We start from the raw sequence: 20324 nt of genomic DNA, 5'->3' as shown, positions 1-20324 counted from the left end.
AAGCAACACTGCTGCTCTCAGTGTCACTCTCCCCCACTAAAAAAGAGAAAAATAAAATAAAATAAAAAAATAGAGTAGGTGCAGAATCCTTCACTCCAAGCTTATGCAGTCACACTAATCGCTATGGAAACCCCTAGGAATAAAACTCAAGCCTGACAAGCAAAGATGGAAATCACATTAATTGTCAGTGAAGTGGCAGACCCTCAGCCTAGAACGCACCTTTGGCATGTCAGTAATGCAGTTATTCCTGCTTCTGCATTACCCACAAAGCTGGAGACCCTAACCCAGTTGGAGGGAGCAGGGAATGGAGGTAAAAACTCTTAAATAATGGCAACAGCAATAGTCCCTATCTGCTTCCACAATTGGTAGCCATGGTGTACCTTATTGTAACAAAAACCCAGGCTTTTTCCCACATCTATTGATTTGTAGTCATCTGCACTGTCATGAACAGTGAACAAATTCTGTTATGGAGACTGGAGAATGAACTCTCTCTCTCTCTCTCTCTCTCTCTCTCTCTCTCTCTCTCTCTCTCTCTCTCTATATATATATATATGATTTTAATTTAATCAATGAGGGGTATGACTTCATTGAAGAGGAATGTCCGTGCAAATGCAATACCAAGAAAAATCAAATGGTGTCATTCAGAAGATAATCTTGAAACTCAACAACCTACTTGATTCAACATTGCTATTCATAAGAACAGCATTCAAGTTAAATTTCATAATACAAAATAAGAAGAACCACAATTCCTCTTTACAAAACAAAATTACATCTATGCTACAAAATGAACAAAGATCACCAGCTATAACAAGTGCATTCGCTCCACATAGGGGTGAAGCAACCATCTGCCGAGAGGCTCACCACACCCCACAAAACACCCAGAGTTACCATTTTCAGTAAAGAAAGGAAACTGAAACATATGAAGCAGCTCTTCCACTGTTTGCCTGACAAGAGAAGATCCAGTTACCCTGCTGCGCCGGCCCCATCCAGTCACAATGTCGATGCGATTGGGTCCAATGCCTGATGCAAGCATTTGCCTGCGAAACCAGGCAAGCGTCCTTGACAAGGCTGTAACCGCAGTTCCATCTGACATAACATGAAGGTTGATAAGCCAATAGCAGGATCTTTTCTCCCTTACTGCATCTGGATAGACATTCTTCTGTGCGGCAACCTCCCAGACTGAGCCTGCCTCCTCCTTGAGGCCTGATTTATGAAGGAAATCTATGACTGCATCCACAAGTCCCCTCTTGCTCTCCCTATCCTCACTGTGCATAAGGTCCAAGAAGTAGCTAGCATGAGCTCGTACATTCTTCCCGTCTGGTTCTGCAGCAGGCAGGGACTGTAGGAATCCATGAGCAGGGTGGCCAGTGATAGCCATAAGCTTACAACAAAAGCCCATTTCCAGTGGTGATTGTGTTTCTGTACAGAAACTAAGGAGCAAAGTATATGTCTGCAGCGAAGGTTGCAGACCCAATCTCATCATGCTCAGCAGCACATCATGAGCATCAGAGAAACGGAATACTCTAAGGAATGCACTAAGCAACGAATTGCATGTTGGAACATTCGGGCGTAGACCATCATTGAGCATCGCTAGATACCATCCTCGAGCCTTGTCAACGTTACCAGCTTTTCCCCACAAGTCAACCAGGAGACCATATACAGGTTCATCAGGAGCCCAATTATTGAGTTTCATCTCTGCAAAGACAGCTTCTGCTTCATCAAGATAGCCGCAATGACCAAGGACCTCCATTACAATGCTGTATGTCACCTTATCAGGTCGGAATCCAGCAGTCTGCATGTCCCGGTACAGTTTTAATGCACTAGGGTAGTTCCTCGCCTTTGCTTGCAATGCAATCATGATATTGTATGTAACCAAATTGGGAACACAACCATGAGCAATCATCTCACAGAACAGCTTGTAAGCAGCAGCTAGATGACCGGCTTTCCCAAGGCAGTTGATTATCACACTGTATGTAAATGTATCAGGAGAAAGACCCACCTCTTGCATCCTCTGATACATGTCCATTGCAACATCAAGAAACCCCGCCTTCGCATGGATATCAATTAGTGTGCAGTAGGTTACTCGATCAGGTTTGCATCCAGCTTTTTGCATCTGGTAGAAAACATTGATCGCTTCACCCATGTAATTTGCCCGGCCATAACTATGAATCAATCGGTTGTATGTAACCACATTAGGGCGGCAGCCATCCCTGACCATCTCATCCAACAACTTGTTTATTGCGCTGAACTGTCTGGCACGACCAAGAACACCAACCATGGTGGTGTAACTATGCTCATCATGTTTAAACCCTGGCTGGTGTTTCAACCAGTAGAAAAAATTTTGAGCAACTGAATGATCTTGAAGCTGCTTCAGAATTTGATTCGCTTGATAGGCATTGAATGAGCAAAGATTCCCAAGAGCCTGTTCTGCTGCTGGCCCCCACTTCATCTGTTGCAGAATATGGTTAGCACGGTCCACAGCCTGCCCAGCATTTACAGACTGCCGGCTCATTGAGGTGGTTCCTGTTGGCATTTTTGCACATCTCTGGGGCTTCTGAACCCTATCAACTGATTTAATGCCTTCAGAAATGCCTCCAAAAACTTTACCTTCTGAAGTCCGTCCTTTTGCCTTGGACTTGGCAACGAAGTGATAGGAATCACCCTGTCGCTGTGGTATGGACTGCCTCCCATCAGTAGAATCTGAAGCCAAGCCGTGGGTATTTACAGAATTCCTTGCTGCTGTGCTTGATACACGGTCAAAACCTTTCTCTGTACCAGTTCCAGGTTTTTCAGCTTTACCTTTTGAACCATTATAGTGAGCTGTAGAGTGTGACCCTCTTGCTACATCAACTGATGGTTTTCCATGAGATTTGGAGTAGCCACTTTTATGGGGCTTCCCATTTGATGACCTTACATTGGAAATAGGCCTAGTAGAATCAACCATACAGTTCTGGGGCAACAAAAGTGCCCCACTTCCATCTGATGTAGGAAGCTTGTAATTAGCCAAATCATAAAGGAAACTAACTGCTGCAATACCAGCCTTAACAAAGTGGTCAGAAACAAGAGTGGATGTAGGCACCAAATTCTTCTGAGCATCAATGACATTGCCACTAACATAATTTGCATCACCAAACCTTGCTGAAGAAGCAGGAGTAGGTGGTATATGTGGCACTGGAGCTCGATAGACACCACTCTCTGCTCTGTGATGACCAACTGTTCCCACTGCATCTCCTGAAAGTGGACTTTGTGCTTGTTCTGGGGTCTTTTGTGGAAGCAGAACTTCATTACTTCTTTGCTGCTTCCGTGAGACACAGGTCTCGTCTTCAGTGCAGACACATGAACTTCCATCTGCAGTACTACAACGTGAACCACTAAGGAAGAAAGTCCTCGCACAATGGGAAAAGGTACCAAGCTGTTTTGTTCTTAACATTGTCTGCATAAGCAAGCAGATTCAGAGTTACCAAATGTAATTAACTAGTTCCAACAACAAATAACTAGTTCAACCTCACATTGTTTACTAGCTTGTCTGCTGTAGCATTCACAGATTTAAGCTTCCAATGGAATAAGATAATCACGGAAGCAGTCAAGGTTCGGATTAAATGAGAGATCACCCCCACCCCACCACCAAACAAAAAGAAAAAAAGAAATGGTTTACTCATCATCAGTGGAATTGCATTCCACAGTGAAATGTTGATTGCATGCACTATACAGCAGCACAGTCAACCAAACATCAGTCCTCAGAATGGGCCACCCTCAACCCAAAAAAGAAAGGCCATCAGCCCAGCCCCAGGAGAACCACCATCACTCTCTCTTGAGAGCTTCCACTCCAGCAGGTTTGCAAGCATCCATCGAAGTTTAGCTTCAATATATCCACCTCCCCTGCCCCCCCCCCTCCTAAGTGGCAGGGGGAAACAGGCCAATGTGCATTGGAAAATATAGAAAATGATAAAATGCCATCTCTTAATAAAAAAGTTGACTGCAACTCTTCTGAACAAATTTGTACGAAAATATCAATTTACTAGCTTCAGAGATATTGCATAATTTGTTTAATAGATACATAGATTTCTCTCTCCTATGGTGATTAATAAAGAATATTGCATCCTTTCCTCCAAAATGGACCAATATCTAGCAATAAGGACAATCTTCAGAGAAGCTTCCCCTTCACCAAATGGAGAAAATGGCCAGAATTGCAATAAATCAATGACACACCAGTGAAAATCCAGTCCAGATCAAACAAGCCAGAAGATGATGCCAGAATTCAAAGAAAATGAACAATGAAAGAATAGACAGTCCCCAATGATTCGCATCTCCTTTAATGCTCACAAATGAAGCAAATAGGAGTGAAGAAAACCTCCAGTTGACCTTAACTTAACTGTGGCCACCCAGAATCCGTTTGTGCTTATTATGCTTCTTGTACATTCATAATCATCGTGACCAAATTACGACATCATCATGAGAACGGTATACATGCTACCCTCTAAGACATAAAGTTCAAAGTCTGACCGTATTGAAATGACTAGATTTTCTGAGAAAACTAATCATGATCTGACAGAAACGAAGTAATACAAGAGTTTCAAATATAAACAATCTGCATCAAAGAGATAAAATAAAAAAATTGTATATGACAAGGCACAATGACAATTATAACGTCTCTAAAGAAACAAAGATGCACTTGAAAATTGAAAGTCCAGCTTATATATCAATTTCACAGCCTTCGTGCAAAGAAATAAGCGTATAAATGTATTTCATCAAATCTTCTCTTTCTGCAGTGCCAAAGGAACCAACACTGCCAGGAGCTAAGTATATCTCCCCAAATTAAAATCAGTATAGAGGAACGCAAATTCAGTAACAACTATTGCATTACCTAAAAAATAAACTATATCGTTTAAAAATAAGGCTCCATAAATTAAAATAAAATAAAACAAAAATTTTTACTCCACTGAAAATGATTACTGTTTGTTACGAGAATAGGAAACAAAGGCTTGGCACCGATGCTTTATGCCCCTGTATCACTGCATGCGTAGTTCTTAAATTGGGGTCACTGTATGTAATTTCATCCAAATTACAAGCTGCACCATCTGACGCAGTTTCATCCAAGTTAGAGGCCATGACTCATGTGGTGCTCTATGGAAGCATCTAAGGCTTAAGGGCTTGTTGGGGATTTGACCCCTTCCTTCTCTTTCCTCTCCCTCAGCACTTCCTGGTGGCAAAAGTGAAGGAATGATGCCCCTCTACCCTACCCCGAACAGATTGCAAGGGGCCAAGGAGGGAACAGGGCCCCTGACTCCCTCTGTCCAACAGAAACAAAGTAATGACTCTCTCTCCCCAATAGTCTTTTCTATTCTTATTTCTTTTTAATTTAACAAACAAGTTAGAAAAATAATCACTCCCACAAAGAAAAATGGGTTATTCATTCTTATGTCTCTCCTTCACCCTTTTAGCCATCTCCATTGCCACAACCAAATTACCCATAGCACCAGAGGCAGAATAAGAGCTTTGCTCTTGAAGGTGGCAAACATTTCAAACACATGAACCACCCAAATAGCACTCCTTGTTTGTCCATGTTTCCACTGTTTGTTCAAAACCAGGGTTTCTCATCATCTCATGCTATCAGTACACAAGAAGGTGAAGCGAGGAAGACTTAGGAAATGACCGCTCAGTCCTTGACAGTAGATGCTTGGAGGCAATCTTACAATTTTTAGGGATCTCAAAAAGGGAAATTATAGTTTCTACTTTCCAGATTCGTATTTTTGAAAATAGCTATGCTGGAGCAACAATAGTGCTGTCACAGTATGCAAGTTCATGTTCGACGAGGCACTGCCAGAACCACCCTAGCTCAGAATTCCAGGCTGGCTGGGAGTGCCACCACTTCCGTTCACCTGTAAACAAGCAATCATCACAATGGACCACTTCAACACCTTCCAAATGTCATCATAGAGCTATGAACTATCAGATTTCAAGACACCAGCATAGTGCAAATAACATAGTTATTATCAAAGGTAGTGCAGCAAAATGTTACCAACATTACAGTCACAAGATTAAGCACTGTCCAGTAGGAGAGGAGGGGAATAATAAAGAATAAAAATTCCATTGGCTTTGAGAACAAGGTAAAGCAGAAATTGGTTAAGAATTGCATCTACCATTATGATTGATGAGCATAAGACAAGGTATGTATTTGTCAAAGTTACCTCAACCCTTATGATTGTAGAGTATGCATGCATTTGCTTAAATATTGGATTTGACAATAATCAGATTTTTCACACAACCAGAAAATAATCTGGTTGCCTTCCTCCTCAAAGGTCTTCTCTTCAAGGGCTGCTTGGGAGCTTGTCAGAAATCATGGTCAGCCCTCCCCTAGTCACAATCTCATCTGGTTCAAGCATCACATCCTCCGCCAAAGCTTCACAACTTGGAGAGTTTTTCCAAATTCTTTGCCTGCACATTAGTGGACCCTATGTGCACCCTATGCGGCATGGAACCTGAAAGTGTCAAGCATCTCTTCTTTTCCTGCACTGTCTCATCCTCTGTCTAGAAAGGGATCCTTGCCAAGTGTTGGCCATCCAATAGAAGAATTCTCACATTCCATAGATAATGGATTGGGTTGATATGACTTTTCAGGAAAAGTCTATTAGTGATACTGTGGGAAAGCTCGCCTTCTGTGCAACCATAAATCAAATCTAGATGAAAAGAAATAATAGGAGGACATCCAACTCTCGATCTCTGGATAAGATTTGGAGCTCCATCTCTTTTGGTGTTAAGGCCAAGATTTCTCGTCTTTGATCCACTTCCCTCCCCTAGAAACTGTCACATTGTAAATTCCTGGGAGCCCTCTAGCTCCATTATCAGGATAGCCCACCCCTTGAGTCTGGGGTTTTGTTTTTTCTCTCCTCTTCCCCTCTTTAGGGGCTGTATATTTTTCTTCTATTTGGTAATGAATTTTTTACTCACAAAAAAAAAAAAGACAAACTCCCACAGGGTAAAGTGATTGCCACTTAAACAATGCCACCTTGTCACTTCCCCCTCCACTTTGTGCAGTCTTTAAATTGATCACAGCTGGTAATGATAATCAGTGTCTTTAACCAAAACCGAAACACCTACCTTGAAAACGATGTCAAACACTACCCACCCTTTTAGGATCTACATTAACCTCACTCATCTGCAAAAGAAAGTCAACAATAGTGATAAAGAATCTCCGTATAGTTGCACCTCCTCTCCAACTTGCGGAACAAAGCAACAGAGACAAAGGCTAGTGGAAACAATTGTGAAAACTACTGGAGCCACCTCTCCCAACCTTTGTTCTCATCATGTACCAATATCTTGATCATCATTAAACTCCCTAAATATTTCCCATTTATACTTATTGAACACATAACTTTTGTGTTCATAGAGCACTATCTCCTTGGTAAATCTCAACAGCACATGGATCTTGCAATTCTTAGAGAGCTATCACCTAACTACACCTCAAAAGATGAACTGAGAAGACAGATAAAAATTTCAAGGGGGGAGGGGGGAAGGAATAAGTAAATGACAAGTTAGCAAAGCACTTAAGCACCCCATAGAAAAAACTAATTAAAACAAGTAGAATGAACAACAGTGGATGTGACTTAAGGACACAAAAATGCATCAAATGCCTTTATTTTCTGCACAACAAAAGGAAGTATAGAAGTGTTTTTAACTTCTAATAAGTAATGATTTAACATTTGCTAGGCCAGGTTGTCAGCCTGTTAAGTGTAAATTGCCCTATGCAAAATAAAGTCCCAAGACTAAAAGATTTCCTCACACCCCACCCACTTATATTTTTCAAAATCTCAAATTCAGTTTATGAGTCGTCTTAGTTCCAAATTTTACCACTATAACTTGCGTATTTCAAACATGTATTTGGAAGACAGATAGCAAAGAAAGTACCAATTTGTATTAGTTGAGATGGCGATCACATTGGACATTCCCTTCACTGAAAATCGCATTTTTTTTTTCCACTTTGTTCCAATAAGAGTTGTACCCGTATGGAATTCTTACCTTTGGTATCTTCCAGTCATGGAATCCAAATATCCGTTCCACCCCAACCCCCCCCCAAAAAAAAAAAAACTATAGTACCTTTGCCCTTTCAGCACTGCCACGGCTCAAACACCCCCCCCCACCCAATGGCAGAATTGGTTCTTTGATTCTTACCACTAACAAAAAGTTTCTTCCCCTAGTAGATTATGTTCATCTACCAAGGTTGAGAAAACCGTTTAGGCACATCGAGCAAGACTTGATCATCCTCAGAGACTCCCGGAAAGGTCATGGCTTTAATCAACAGAAACAAAAACAAACTCCGTTGCACGTTCATCTTCATTAGGATATAGCAAGCACAAACATGTTATGTGCGCAAAAAAAAAAATAAATAAATAAATAAATAAATATAAAATATCCAACAGAGCAAAGCAACCAACAGAAGAAAAATACCATGGACAGAGAGCGAGAGAGATACCTTAAAACAGTCTCTGATTCATAGTCTTGCTCGGAAACAGGAGGGAATAGGGAGATACGAGCGTGAAGAACGAAGGAGAGGTTCAGGCTCCCCCCTCCTCCGCCGTCAGTTCCAGAGTAGTTGGAAGCAGCGATTGAAGAAAAATGAAAACAAAAAAAATCAATTCTTTTCAGCTTCACAGTTCACACCCTAATAATATCTCTTTCTTCCTTCGTATCATAGTGCGCTTTCTCTAGTCTGTGCCCCGTTGTCCCCTCCCCTCGATGCACAGTCCACGGTTCAGACGGCTCCACGTCCGGTCTGAGCCGTGTTTCTTCGTAACCTCAAATTCCTATTTTCATTTGATAAAGGCTAGGCTGGGTCCAACCATTGAACTCTACCATGCACCATAATTAATGTCAAAACACTCCCAGACGACGGGACATAGAATTATGGTGCACGGTAGAGTTCAATGGTTGGACCATACTCTTACCGGAAATAATAATATCTACGAGGACTTAATTTTTCCTTCTTTTTTTTTTTAATTGATTTTTATTTTAAGTGGAGTTCAAGTGTAGATTAAACACCAAGAATCATTAGTTCAAGTGTAGATTAAACACCAAGAATCATTGTTGTATGAAGACTTGATCCACACTCCAAGAGAGGAGGACGGCTAGTTTGGGAATGAGGGGTGGGGGATTACATGGGGGAGAGTGGACTCCCCCTTAGTACTGGCAACAAACACTACACCAAGTGGTGTTTCTCTGACATAGGATCGTACAAGATGATTACTTTGCTACTTAAATTGAAAAACCCCACCTATTATGGTAGGAAGTCAATAATCTTTCTTTTTTTGGTAAAAAAAAAAATCGATTCAATAATATAGAAAAACTAGAGCATGAGCGACTGTGGCCATGGCCAGTTCCAATAATGACATATACTGTATCGGTGGTGCAATAGTATAAAAAAAAAAAGTTATCAAAATACTTGGGGGTAAAATCAATTGACATAGGCTAATACGGCCGAGACATATTGATATCAAGTTTTTTGACGACTAATATTGGTTGTAATACTGTGAACTTAATTCTTGTGCACACCAGCGTGCGAATTTTTGTGCATACTTCTCACATCGCACCCATAGATTGCACACCTTTTATCAATAAATGCCCATATTTGACTATTCATCATCCTCCCTCTTTATTGGTGCAAAACTACACTTTATGCATCATCGAAATCCCCTCTTTTGTTTATTAAAAAAGGGTAATTTACAGTGCCACCCCCTGGAGAATGTCAGAATTGTAGGAACATCCACTATCTTTTACCAAATTATGCTCAGACCCCCTACTGTCAGTCTCTGTTATAGAATATGTCTCAAATGTTGATGTCAGCAGTTTCTTTTTTTCCTAAATACCATAATACCTTTCAAAATATTGAAGTACCCTCACTTACACACACTCCTTAACCCCAAATCCCTCGAAATGCTGACATCAACACCCCACGGATCTCCATCAGAACTTCTCCCAACCGTGCGACCTAAGATGAACAGCTCTCGTCGGTTGATGACGCTGTGATAATGGCGAGTTTTCCATCTCTAGGTACGCTTTCTTCGTCGCATTTCTCGTTTTCTCTTTTGTAACCCTAGCTGCGAGTTGGGACCTCTCTTTTTTGTTGAAAAGATTCGGCATGGATCGAAACTTTCATCGGAGATGTCGAGGTCACTGACGGTGGTTCTTCAGTTAAGATCACTCGTCATTCGATTTCCAACACTGGGCGGCTTCCCTTTAGAGGGCCTTTTCGTTATCTTATTTAAACGCTAACTTAATATATTGTAGGCCATCACTCAGCCGAACAGGACATATCTCATCATTTTGAAAGTGCTTGTCTGCAAAAGCAATTGCATTTTTTTCCAGTTGGAATCTCTCCATATCGATGGGTTGATTCAGGTGTAGATACAGTGCTTTATGCCCCTCTATTACATCCACAACGTGACCAGTAAGGGATTGGGAGGTGGTACTAAAGAAATAATGGCGATGCAGATACCACTTCCATTACTTATTCCATATTTTAGAAATGTTTCATTCAAGCATGTCCTCGATCGCTTTGTTCCGTATCAGTAATTATCCCCTTCGGATTTCACCCAAGAAACGATCTTCCCATCAGTCATGGTGAAGCTCAGTGCCGGCATGAAAATCTCTCGGATCTATGCTTGAATCATAATCCGGTTTGAAGGGTTGTTTGTGAGGTTCAAGGGAGCTAATGGGCTAAAGATATACCCAGTGATGGGATTTGCGTTCAAATCCACTATGTAAATTGGTATTCTATTATTTTGCTAGCTATAAAAGAATTGGATGAGGATGGTCGGGGTTGAAGTTGAACTCAATCGTCACAACGATCTACTTTTTTTTTTTTTTTTAAATTGCAATTGCTGGCTCTGCTACTATAAATGTGAGATTTGAGTTCCACTGAAGAGTTCTACTAAAACAAAATTGAGTTCAAAATCCAATTCATGTCAAAATACATGAAGCATGAAACATGGAAGTAACCCTCAATTTTCTTTCATCTGGGTTGGGGTTTTTGTTCAATGATCAGAAAAGAGGCCAACCGCAAAACCGCTTCCTCCATCTCAATTGGGTCCGATCGCAATATAGGATCTTGAAGAGCTGGCTTTGTGTCATCCTTAGCTGGTCTGAATGGAGGCTTTTGTGCTCTACTGAAACTCTTGACTTCTCCTTCGCTTTTGCTTGATTTTATCGAAATTTCTGAAGCTTTCATTGATTCACCACTGAATCGTAACTTCCACTTCGTCACGATGATCTACCTCCTTGAAGAGCAACAGTAGTGGTAGCAGCGATGATGGTGATGGTCTTGTAGAAACAACACCAAAAACTCCCATTTCACAATACCCATAAAAAGAAGAACCAAGATGGAATTTAATCTTCTGTACTCATGAAGAGCAGTGTCTGATCAGAAAATCCGACACCCTTTTTCTTTTATTTTTGGGACCAAATCACATTTCGTTAAGGCAAGGTGAGAAGGGAAAGGATGAAGGTTGAGATTTTCCCATGGCAATCCAATTGTTGTTGTTTCTGGTGTGCTATACCAGAGGAATTCACGGCGCCTCTGCCTCTACTGACTCTCGAGATGGTGAGTAAATATTCCATTTTAAATTTATATATTACTGTAATTAGTTTTGTTTATTTGTTTTAGTTAAAAGGGTAAAAATATCATTTCAATTTTTTACTTAACGGAGACTACCAACAAGGGGTCTGAGCATAATTTGATGAAAAAGAGGGGATGTTCCTATAATACTGGCATTCTCCAAGGGGTGGCGCTGTAAATTACCCTTAAAAAAAGAAAAAGAATCTCTCCCATAAATAAATATAAGGAAAATATTTCCCCACAACACTAAAGTGCAGTTCCTCTCACATGATTTATTATCTTCTCAACTATCCTGAATATTTGGTCCTATATGAATGATACATCTTTTAAGACAACCATTGCCACGACATGTAGATTCCTCCCAATGGCAACATAGGAAACCATCTCCGTAAACATGATTAGGGATTGAGTTTCCTGTGCCCAACTGTGTTATTCTCCTCATACTTCATTACCAAAACAATTTATAGTCTTAACAATACTTGGAGGGCACTTTTGTCCACATCGAATTTTGGACTCAAATAACTTTCCTATGTATTGGGGTATTCCCTTGAATTGTCTCCCATCCATTTCTTTTTAGAAGCTATTTTATCATTTCGAGGATGGGAAAAAGCTTTTCTACTCCTATCCCATAATTAGTGCATGTTTTCAATCAATATTGAGGCAGGAGAATCATGACAATGCCATGCACGGGTAGGGGTAAAAAGCAAAACCAATAATAGAAGATTTTTTCGAAGCTTTATTTCATCACTGGATCATCTCTATCTTGCCTATAACTTTACATATAAACAAGAGACCTCGAAGTCTATCTATTTACAAAATTAAAATTTTATTCAATCAATCCGATGTTAAACATTGGCGTCTAATAAGAGACCTCGAAGTCTATCTATTTACAAAATTAAAATTTTATAGAAAAAATCATCGATTTTTTTTTTTTACTGGAACAATTGTGCAATATTTTCACCAGTCGGATGTCTAAAAAGTAGTTTAGATTGGTCGTTAATAAAATTTAAGGTTGAAATTCAGATATTTACCTCCATTTTTTTTTTCCTTCGTATTTTCAATCATCCATTTACACTTCTGTGTAGTAAAATTGAATAAAGAAGAAGAAGAGAAGAATATCACCAATAATCCATGCAAGAGCATGAACCATCTTTGAAATGATGGAATCGAACGCGGTCCCTAACAACAATCTCCACTTTAAATTCTCTTGAGATCAGTTTAGTTACCCTGTGACAATCATTGCAGACCCGTAGATTTTTAAATATGAGAATTGGCACTCCTGGTGTGGACTTGAGAAGCCCAAAAGCAATGGCAAGTCTTTCACTGTGTAGCCGAAGCGAATGCTGCTTCCCATCTTCAATTTCATCAACCATAGCCGCTTGTGACAAGTCTGGTACGTAACCCACTGATTCAAGTCTCTGTTCAATCACATCCAAAACTTGGTAGATCTCTTTGGTTTGAGAGTGTGATGTGTCCCCAGCTAGAAATTGATGAACCTCACCATCTACATGTACTGAACTGCATCCGGGTTCTTTAGTTATGCCATTGTCACTCATTAATTTCCTGATCAACCCAACCTCATCCCAACGGTTAGCAATGGCATAGACTCTTGACAAGAGCACATAGACACCACTACAGATTCCTCCTTCTGACTCAAGAACTTGTTTAGCCACTTCTTCACTGAGCTCGATTGTAGCATTTTTCTTGCAACAAGCATCAAGAAGACTTCTCCAGATAACAACATCAGGCTTCATGGGCATGTTTGAAACAAGATTCAGAGCTTCTTCTAAGAGTCCGGCACGGGCGAGGAGATCAATTATGCAACCATAGTGTTCTAGTTGAGCTTCTATTTTGCACTCACTGATCATCAAATCAAAGTATCTAAGTCCCTCATTAACAAGACCTCCATGATTACATGCACTCAGAACACCAACAAAGGTGATGGAATTGGGCAAACACTTATCATCGGCTTCACACATGCAACTGAAAGCCTCTAGAGCTTCCTCAACCTGCCCATGAGTAGCAAATCCTAGAATCATGGAATTCCAAGAAGTTACATCTCGTTTCGGCATTGTCCCGAAGATTTGGCGAGCCATATGTAACGATCCACATTTGCAGTACATATCCAGTAGTGAGTTGTTCATTAAAACATCGTTAATTACCTCTGCTTTGCACTTCTTGAGGGCATACGCATGAACCCACATCCCTAAAGAGAGAGCCCCCAGGCCGGCACAAGCACATATAACGCTCTGCAGTGTAAACCCATCTGGTTGGAACAATTTCTGGACCTCAATGAAAAGTTGTAATGCAGTGACAGAGTCTCCAGATTGAGCATACCCATCAATCATAACATTCCACGAGACTAAACTTCTCTCAGACATTCTCTCAAACACCTTCCGCGCTAGAGCCAACCATCCACAGGTGGCATAGAAATGAATGAGGCTGTTATTCACATACGTATCCGAATCAAGCCCAAGTTTCAAAATATGTGCATGAATCTGTTCGCCTTCGGACATGGCGAATAAGAAAGCGCAGGCCTTGAGAACAAAAGGAAAGGTGTGCTTGTCCGGAGTAACGCGACCATCGACCAACATTCTCCGATAGAGGACAAGGGCTTGAACCTTGAAGTCCACGCTCCAGGCGTAGCCTCTCATAAGAGTGTTCCATATGAATGAATTAGGGTTCTCGATTTGGTCAAATAACCGAGACGAGTAATCGAGATCATTAAAGGCAGAGAAATGCAAAATTCGACTGCATAAAAAGAGGGTGTCGTCAGGATGATGGCCCGACGCCATTCGTAGGGTTCGAGCATGAGTTTGTTTCAGTTGGGACATGCTTGTGCAGTCCTTCACGGCGACGAGCAGATTCGGAAATGCCTGTTCGTTGTTGTTGATGGTAAAGAGACGAGAAGGTAGGCTTGGTGTCGCCACCAAACCCATACTCGTGGTTCCTCAAGAGACAATAAGACGACATGTTTGGTTCAGAGCTTCAGACCCTTAAACGATAGCGATGAGCGACGCACAAAATTTCTGTGGACAACGACAGAGAAGAAGAGATGGAGGTTTGAGGAGACGTCACCATCGATTTGGAGTCATTTCTTTCAACAGAAGTCGGAAACCCTAGTTGCGACTATCGAGTACTGAAGAGGGAACGTGGTGGGGTTGCTTGCGAGGATAACGATAATATTTCATTAAACTTGCATTATTCAAATAAAAGTTTCGATATTTTAATACCACGCAACTCTGCAAGTGTGTAGCTGAACTGAACTGAATGAGGTCCGCCTTGGCGCGCTTCCAATTCCATTTTGGAGGTTCTTTAGAGACTGCGAATATATTCAGAAGTAATGGAGGATTCCTCTTCCCCGGCAGAGGGAGAAGATTTATTGCCTCAAGCACCTCGAGGGCTCAACAGGTGATTTTTCCAACCCCCCCACCCCCTTTTTTTTTTCCCTTCCTCTTTCTGGATTGAACCCTTTGTTTTGATGGTTATCGCCATCATTTTCTTCTTCTTACTGTCATATAGTTCCTCTCTCTGTTAGGGAAATGAACAATTGTTGGTGGTAGTTGGAGGTGGTGCAGCTGGAATTTATGGCGCTATCAGAGCTAAAACTGTGGCACCTCATTTGGGCGTGATGGTTATTGAGAAAGGGAAGCCTCTGTCGAAGGTCAGTTCGTTACTTCATTTGCAAAATGCAATCTACTGTTGCGTTCTTTGAGGAAACTTGGACTGTGATGGGGTAAACGTCAACAGGCTCGTACATGTGGAGTGTGTGCATGACCCATTATTTATAGTTCTGGAGATTCTCCGTGCCTGCGGCAGTATTCCAAATTCCTATGATGGTTTGGGATTTAAAATGGGCTAAATATTTGTTTTGAAAATCATGGTAAATGCTGAGTCTTGAGACTTGGGACTTGGGAGAGCTATCCTCTATTCAATGATACCAATCAGAGATTAGATAGGCCATGTTCCCGCTTAGTTGGATGCTTATAAAAATTGAATTAATGGGTTGGTCTTGGGATCCTACCTGTGCTTCAGATTTCTGAATTTTGAAGCTTCTTATCTGTTCTGCTGTTTGATTGCTCCTCCTTAGTCGCTGACTAAAATTTCCCATAATTTTAGGTAAAAATTTCTGGAGGAGGTCGATGCAATGTAACGAATGGGCATTGTGCAGACAAAATGGTGAGCAATATTTTGTTTATTATCCGCTTGAAAAGTGAGGAACGTAGAGTTTGTTGATGCAAGGGGCTAAAATATCTTTTGCTTCATATAATTCTCAATCAAATAAAAAATTGTTCTATTTATCAATCCTTACATCTCCCACAGGCCTGAACTGGTGGGGTGACAATTAGTTTTGGTATGTTATGAGATATTATTATTGCTGAATCCAATGCCTGCATTACATTTGTGGGTAAAGAATAATTGATTCCATAAGGGCTTATTTGATCCAATCATACCTTGTAATCATTTGAAAGGTGTTCTAAGTGAGATATTTCAGCTCCACGGTTTGTTTCCCTTGAATAACTTCAGTCAAGTAGCGCATTAATATCAGTTTTTTTGTTTTGGGTGACGAACAATTATTTGGTTCAACTGTCATAAAGCCATAAGAAGAATAGGGATTTCTTTGGTTTAGTCACCTAAAATCTAATTGTAGGAATAAGTTTTGAATAATTCCTCTCTCTCTCTCTCTCTCTATATATATATATATATTTATATATATTTTTTTTTTTTTTTCTTCTAGCATCTTATATACTTGATGCTGAGTGGGCTATTGCTGTAATTTATAGTCTAACAAAACCACATATGCTGGCTGAGTTTCTGGACATAGGCGAAATGGGATTTATTAAAAGGTTTTCTGAGCCAACCTATGATACCTATCCCCTCTTGGACCATTAAGAAGTGTGTGTGTGTGTGTGTGTGTTTTTCCTAGTGCAGTCATACCTTGCTTAAAGGTGCTGCCTATTTCCACATTTGGTGATCTTGCGTGAACACAAAAATAAATAAATGATGCTTCAGTAATTCATTTGACCATGATTTCCTTTGACATAATAAAACAAAAGAAAAGGATCCTTAGAAGGTTCTATGAGAATCCTAGAATCAGAACATACATTTGTGCAGTTGATAATGTTTTTGGCTGAACCAGCCACTTCTGCTTCTCTTTCACTACCATTAGAACTAGATCCAGTATAAGAGTGAACTCATCTGATGTGAATAATTTTTCTTAGTAATTCTAGGGGCTCAATGGATGTTCAAATGAGAAAAAGATGTGGGATTGAAAAAATTACGTAAAGGAAAGTTTATGTCCTTTCTCTTTTCATCTCATTGTGTTCTTCATTGTTGACAATGAAATGGAAAAATAGCTATGTATGTGATGCATAGGCCTGCTAATTTTCTCTGTATTTTTCCATTGGATGTAGATTTTAGCAGAACATTACCCTAGGGGTAACAAGGAATTTCGAGGCTCTTTCTTCAGCATGCATGGACCGTGGGACACAATCTCTTGGTTTTCTGATCATGGGGTTGAGCTTAAGGTTTACTATTTTTAAATCCATGTATTCTACTCTGTATTTCCTTTTTGTTATGCAAACTTTAATTCGATTAAACCTTTTTTTTTTTCTTTCTGTCCTTAGACTGAGGATGATGGAAGGGTATTTCCTGTCAGTGACAGTTCATCTTCTGTCATTGACTGCCTTCTGTTTGAGTTGAAGATAATAGGAGGTTTGTTTATGACCCAGTTAAACATTCAGTATTATTATTTGATACAAAATTTTCTTACACTCAAATCATCCTTACAATGTAAGGGTCCGTATATTCTTGCATCTTCTTATATATAATCTTGACTGTGGCTGGTTTCTTCCCCCTAAAGATGTTATATGTTTATGAATGAGCCATTACTGAAATGTAAATTCCTCAATTAGTTTTACTACAGACGGGCAAATCAGTGACAAATGTGTCTACGACTGTTGGTGGGAAGTATATTATCAAGATTGAGAAACGTACTAGTGATCCTATTGAGTATGTTGAAGCTGATTATTTATTGATTGCAAGTGGGAGTAGTCGGCAGGTTTGAGGATACTGTCATTGTTTTTTTTTTGTGGCTCGTTTATAATGTTATTACCATTTGTGGGTTCAGTGGATTTTTCTATGGTCACAGGGCTACACTCTTGCCACCCAACTTGGTCATTCAATTGTAGATCCAGTACCAAGTTTATTCACTTTCAAGATTGAGGATGCACAGTTGGCAGAGTTGGCTGGGGTAAAGATCTCAAAATTCTATTTGGATTCCTCGATATTTCTTGCAGTTTGTCTACAAAGTTGGTGTGTGCGTTTGTGTGTGTGTGTGTGTGTGTGGCACATATATTCCATTAACAATCAAACATAGTATATGGTTCTTTACCCCCTCATTCGAGACACATCCTCCTTATACGTAAATAAGCATTAGAGGCTGTAAAAATAGTCGCAACTTCACATAATTATAAAGGTTCCACAGAAATAGATTCAGGGAAATTCTATCAAGAATAAACAAACAGCTTGCTTTTCAACTAGAATAGAAATATTGGTTGCAATGAGGTTCTTTTTCAGTTTATGTGTGTCTTTTGTTTGATATGGTATATTGTGTATATCTCTTGCATTTAATGCTAAAGTACTCAATTGGTGTATGCAGTCAGTTGCTTCTTGAACTTGGACAATTGTATTTATGTTTTGGAATAGCATACCCAGTTGGTTACCGAGTATTAATCATCTGATTTTCTTAATAATGACTGTTACCTGGGTTGAAATAACTTGCACTAAGTTTACTTACAGTATAGGTTATAATATTACCTACTTTTATCCTACCTATTAATGTTTTAATTCAATTTTATTTTGTTTTTTTTGGGGAGGCTTATGTTATCAAAATTTTTCTATCTTTTTTGTGCTTAGGTCACCTTCCCTAAAGTTAAAGCAAAGCTAAAATTAGAAAATGTCCAAAGGCAGATACCCCAACTTACACAGGCATGTTTTTCTTGCTTGAATGTTGGGAAGTAGGAACTCCTTTATATAAGTGACTTGATGTTACAATTACATTTGGGGTTTTAGGTTGGGCCCATGTTAATCACCCACTGGGGACTTAGTGGGCCAGTGATTCTCCGTTTATCTGCTTGGGGGGCACGTGATCTTTTCAGTTCAGCTTATGAGGGTAAGAACATTTCTTTCATTTCAGCTATCTTTACATGTTAATTGTGTATTTATCCAATTTGATGGTGTTTGGACCTGAATGCAGGAATACTCTTTGTAGACTTTATCCCTGATCTACATTTGGAAAATGCAAAGTCCATCCTTTTTCAACACAAAGATCAGTTTGCAGTTTAGTCCTATTCTTATTCCTTGAACTTTTCTCACCTTATATTTCTTTTGTTTAACTTTGTAAAATTTTGGTTGGAACTGGTTTCTGTGACTCCTTTCTATTTTCGGGGAAGAAGGGAAGGCATGTGGGTTGGGGCAGAGAAGCAGGTGGTACAGCCAGCATTTTCTACTGGTCATCACAGCTGCACAACTCAAGATAGTGTACTCCAAATTGTTTGAGTCAGCTACATAAATTCCGTTCCGCCATTTTTGCAGGAGTACCATGTGCATAGTAGTGTTTCCTTTTGCTTCCAGGGTTTTGGCTTTTGCAGGAAAGTAATTCTGAGGTATTATCTTGGGTATCGAGAGAGAGTAACATGGGCGAGTAGTGTTTCCTAAAGATCTCTCTCCTCTTTATCTTTATCAAGTAGTCTTGGGAATAGTTTAATGCATTTCGCTGCTGTAATTGGTTTCATTCTCTAGTGTCTTTACAAACTGGATATTTCAAAGAGTTTGTCATCCCATTCTTTTCATGCTTTTACTGATATCTCCATGTTTGTATAACTATTATTTGATATTATATAGGTGCAATTACTTTACCAAGTCTGACTTAAAGCTTCTTGTTTATTGTACTCCGAGTACCATGCCTAGCTTACTTATGTACTAATACATAATCAAAAATATTTTCCTACAGAAGCAAAAGGCTCTAAATTCATTTCCTCCGGACTTTGGCTTGGTGAAGAGATTTTGGAAATATATTTTGGAACGCGAGGTTACATTGCCTCCCCACTCTTCAAAGCATGTAAATTTGAATCTCAATGTACAGTTATTCATTTGAAATGATTCAACTCATTTCATGATTGATACACAGCATATAAGTGGAGACATCTTGTGGGCATCCGTTTCCAATAACTCCATTATTTCTGTTGTTTCTTTGCTGAAGCAGTGTTCATTTGGGGTGAAAGGAAAGGTATGGTCGAATCTTCCACTGGCACATTTCTGGCTGATGTTCATGCCTCAGAAAAACTCACCTCTATTTTTTCGTGAAGGGTCAATTTAAGGATGAATTTGTCACTGCTGGAGGCATCCCACTATCTGAGGTTCTCACTTCCCCTTTCAAAATAATTTATTGTTCATATTTATATTCCCTCATCCTTTAACTTTCTTCCTCATCTTTCTTTAAGATCTCGTTGAACACCATGGAAAGCAGGAAACAACCGAATCTATTCTTTGCAGGAGAGGTAGTATTTCCTTTTTTTTTAAACTCTTTTGCTTTGCCTTTGGAGACCCTTCATGATGCCAACAATTTGAAACCTTTGTAGGTATTGAATGTTGATGGAGTAACTGGTGGGTTCAACTTTCAGGTAATGGACCAGATTTTAGGGGGGGTGGGGGT

General features: G+C 39.9%; 3 protein-coding genes across 14 annotated transcripts in view; 1 reads left to right on the top strand and 2 right to left on the bottom strand.

Moving 5' to 3' along the window:
• Window positions 1–615: 615 nt before the first annotated feature.
• Window positions 616–8773, bottom strand: LOC122076641 (pentatricopeptide repeat-containing protein At1g18900-like). Of its 4 annotated transcripts, none has more exons than XM_042642052.1 (3): window positions 8471–8773; window positions 8170–8329; window positions 616–3433 (listed from the first exon to the last, which is right to left on the bottom strand). In XM_042642052.1, the coding sequence occupies exon 3, from the start codon at window positions 3428–3430 to the stop codon at window positions 803–805; it is 2628 nt and encodes an 875-aa protein (XP_042497986.1). In that variant the 5' UTR covers window positions 3431–3433; window positions 8170–8329; window positions 8471–8773; the 3' UTR covers window positions 616–802. The 4 variants fall into 4 exon arrangements, with proteins under 4 accessions (XP_042497986.1, XP_042497985.1, XP_042497983.1 ...); XM_042642051.1 differs by lacking the exon at window positions 8170–8329 and adding an exon at window positions 5694–5879; XM_042642049.1 differs by lacking the exon at window positions 8170–8329 and having other exon boundaries at window positions 616–5879.
• Window positions 8774–12613: 3840 nt separating this feature from the next.
• LOC122076793 (pentatricopeptide repeat-containing protein At1g59720, chloroplastic/mitochondrial) lies at window positions 12614–14555 on the bottom strand. The gene has a single exon (XM_042642345.1). It carries the CDS (start codon window positions 14545–14547, stop codon window positions 12727–12729), a length of 1821 nt encoding a protein of 606 aa, XP_042498279.1. The 5' UTR covers window positions 14548–14555; the 3' UTR covers window positions 12614–12726.
• A 178-nt stretch (window positions 14556–14733) lies between these two features.
• The window catches only part of LOC122076794 (uncharacterized protein YtfP), a 6560-nt gene continuing 969 nt past the window's right edge, over window positions 14734–20324 (top strand). The window contains exons 1-15 of one of the 9 annotated variants that reach the window (XM_042642348.1): window positions 14734–15019; window positions 15147–15272; window positions 15728–15787; window positions 17023–17136; window positions 17236–17323; window positions 17524–17669; window positions 17760–17861; window positions 18527–18598; window positions 18683–18782; window positions 18867–18949; window positions 19623–19700; window positions 19800–19898; window positions 19978–20028; window positions 20113–20169; window positions 20251–20292. In XM_042642348.1, coding sequence (XP_042498282.1) covers window positions 14879–15019; window positions 15147–15272; window positions 15728–15787; window positions 17023–17136; window positions 17236–17323; window positions 17524–17669; window positions 17760–17861; window positions 18527–18598; window positions 18683–18782; window positions 18867–18949; window positions 19623–19700; window positions 19800–19898; window positions 19978–20028; window positions 20113–20169; window positions 20251–20292 — 1359 coding nt within the window. In that variant the 5' untranslated portion in view covers window positions 14734–14878. Of the gene's footprint in view, window positions 15020–15130; window positions 15273–15727; window positions 15788–17022; window positions 17137–17235; window positions 17324–17523; window positions 17670–17738; window positions 17862–18526; window positions 18599–18682; window positions 18783–18866; window positions 18950–19622; window positions 19731–19799; window positions 19899–19977; window positions 20029–20112; window positions 20170–20250; window positions 20293–20324 lie in introns of all 9 variants that reach the window. The other 8 variants (XM_042642346.1, XM_042642349.1, XM_042642352.1 and 5 more) reach the window with 8 other exon arrangements.

This window comes from Macadamia integrifolia, chromosome 4, assembly GCF_013358625.1.
Source record: "Macadamia integrifolia cultivar HAES 741 chromosome 4, SCU_Mint_v3, whole genome shotgun sequence".
Classification (NCBI taxonomy): domain Eukaryota; kingdom Viridiplantae; phylum Streptophyta; class Magnoliopsida; order Proteales; family Proteaceae; genus Macadamia; species Macadamia integrifolia.
Note: the sequence above shows the minus strand (reverse complement) of the source record. Positions and strands in the feature narration are given on the sequence as shown.

Bases quoted from the DNA above. Each gene is read 5' to 3' on its own strand.
- LOC122076641 (XM_042642049.1), bottom strand. From the start codon at position 3,439: ATGCAGACAATGTTAAGAACAAAACAGCTTGGTACCTTTTCCCATTGT.
- LOC122076793 (XM_042642345.1), bottom strand. From the start codon at position 14,547: ATGGGTTTGGTGGCGACACCAAGCCTACCTTCTCGTCTCTTTACCATC.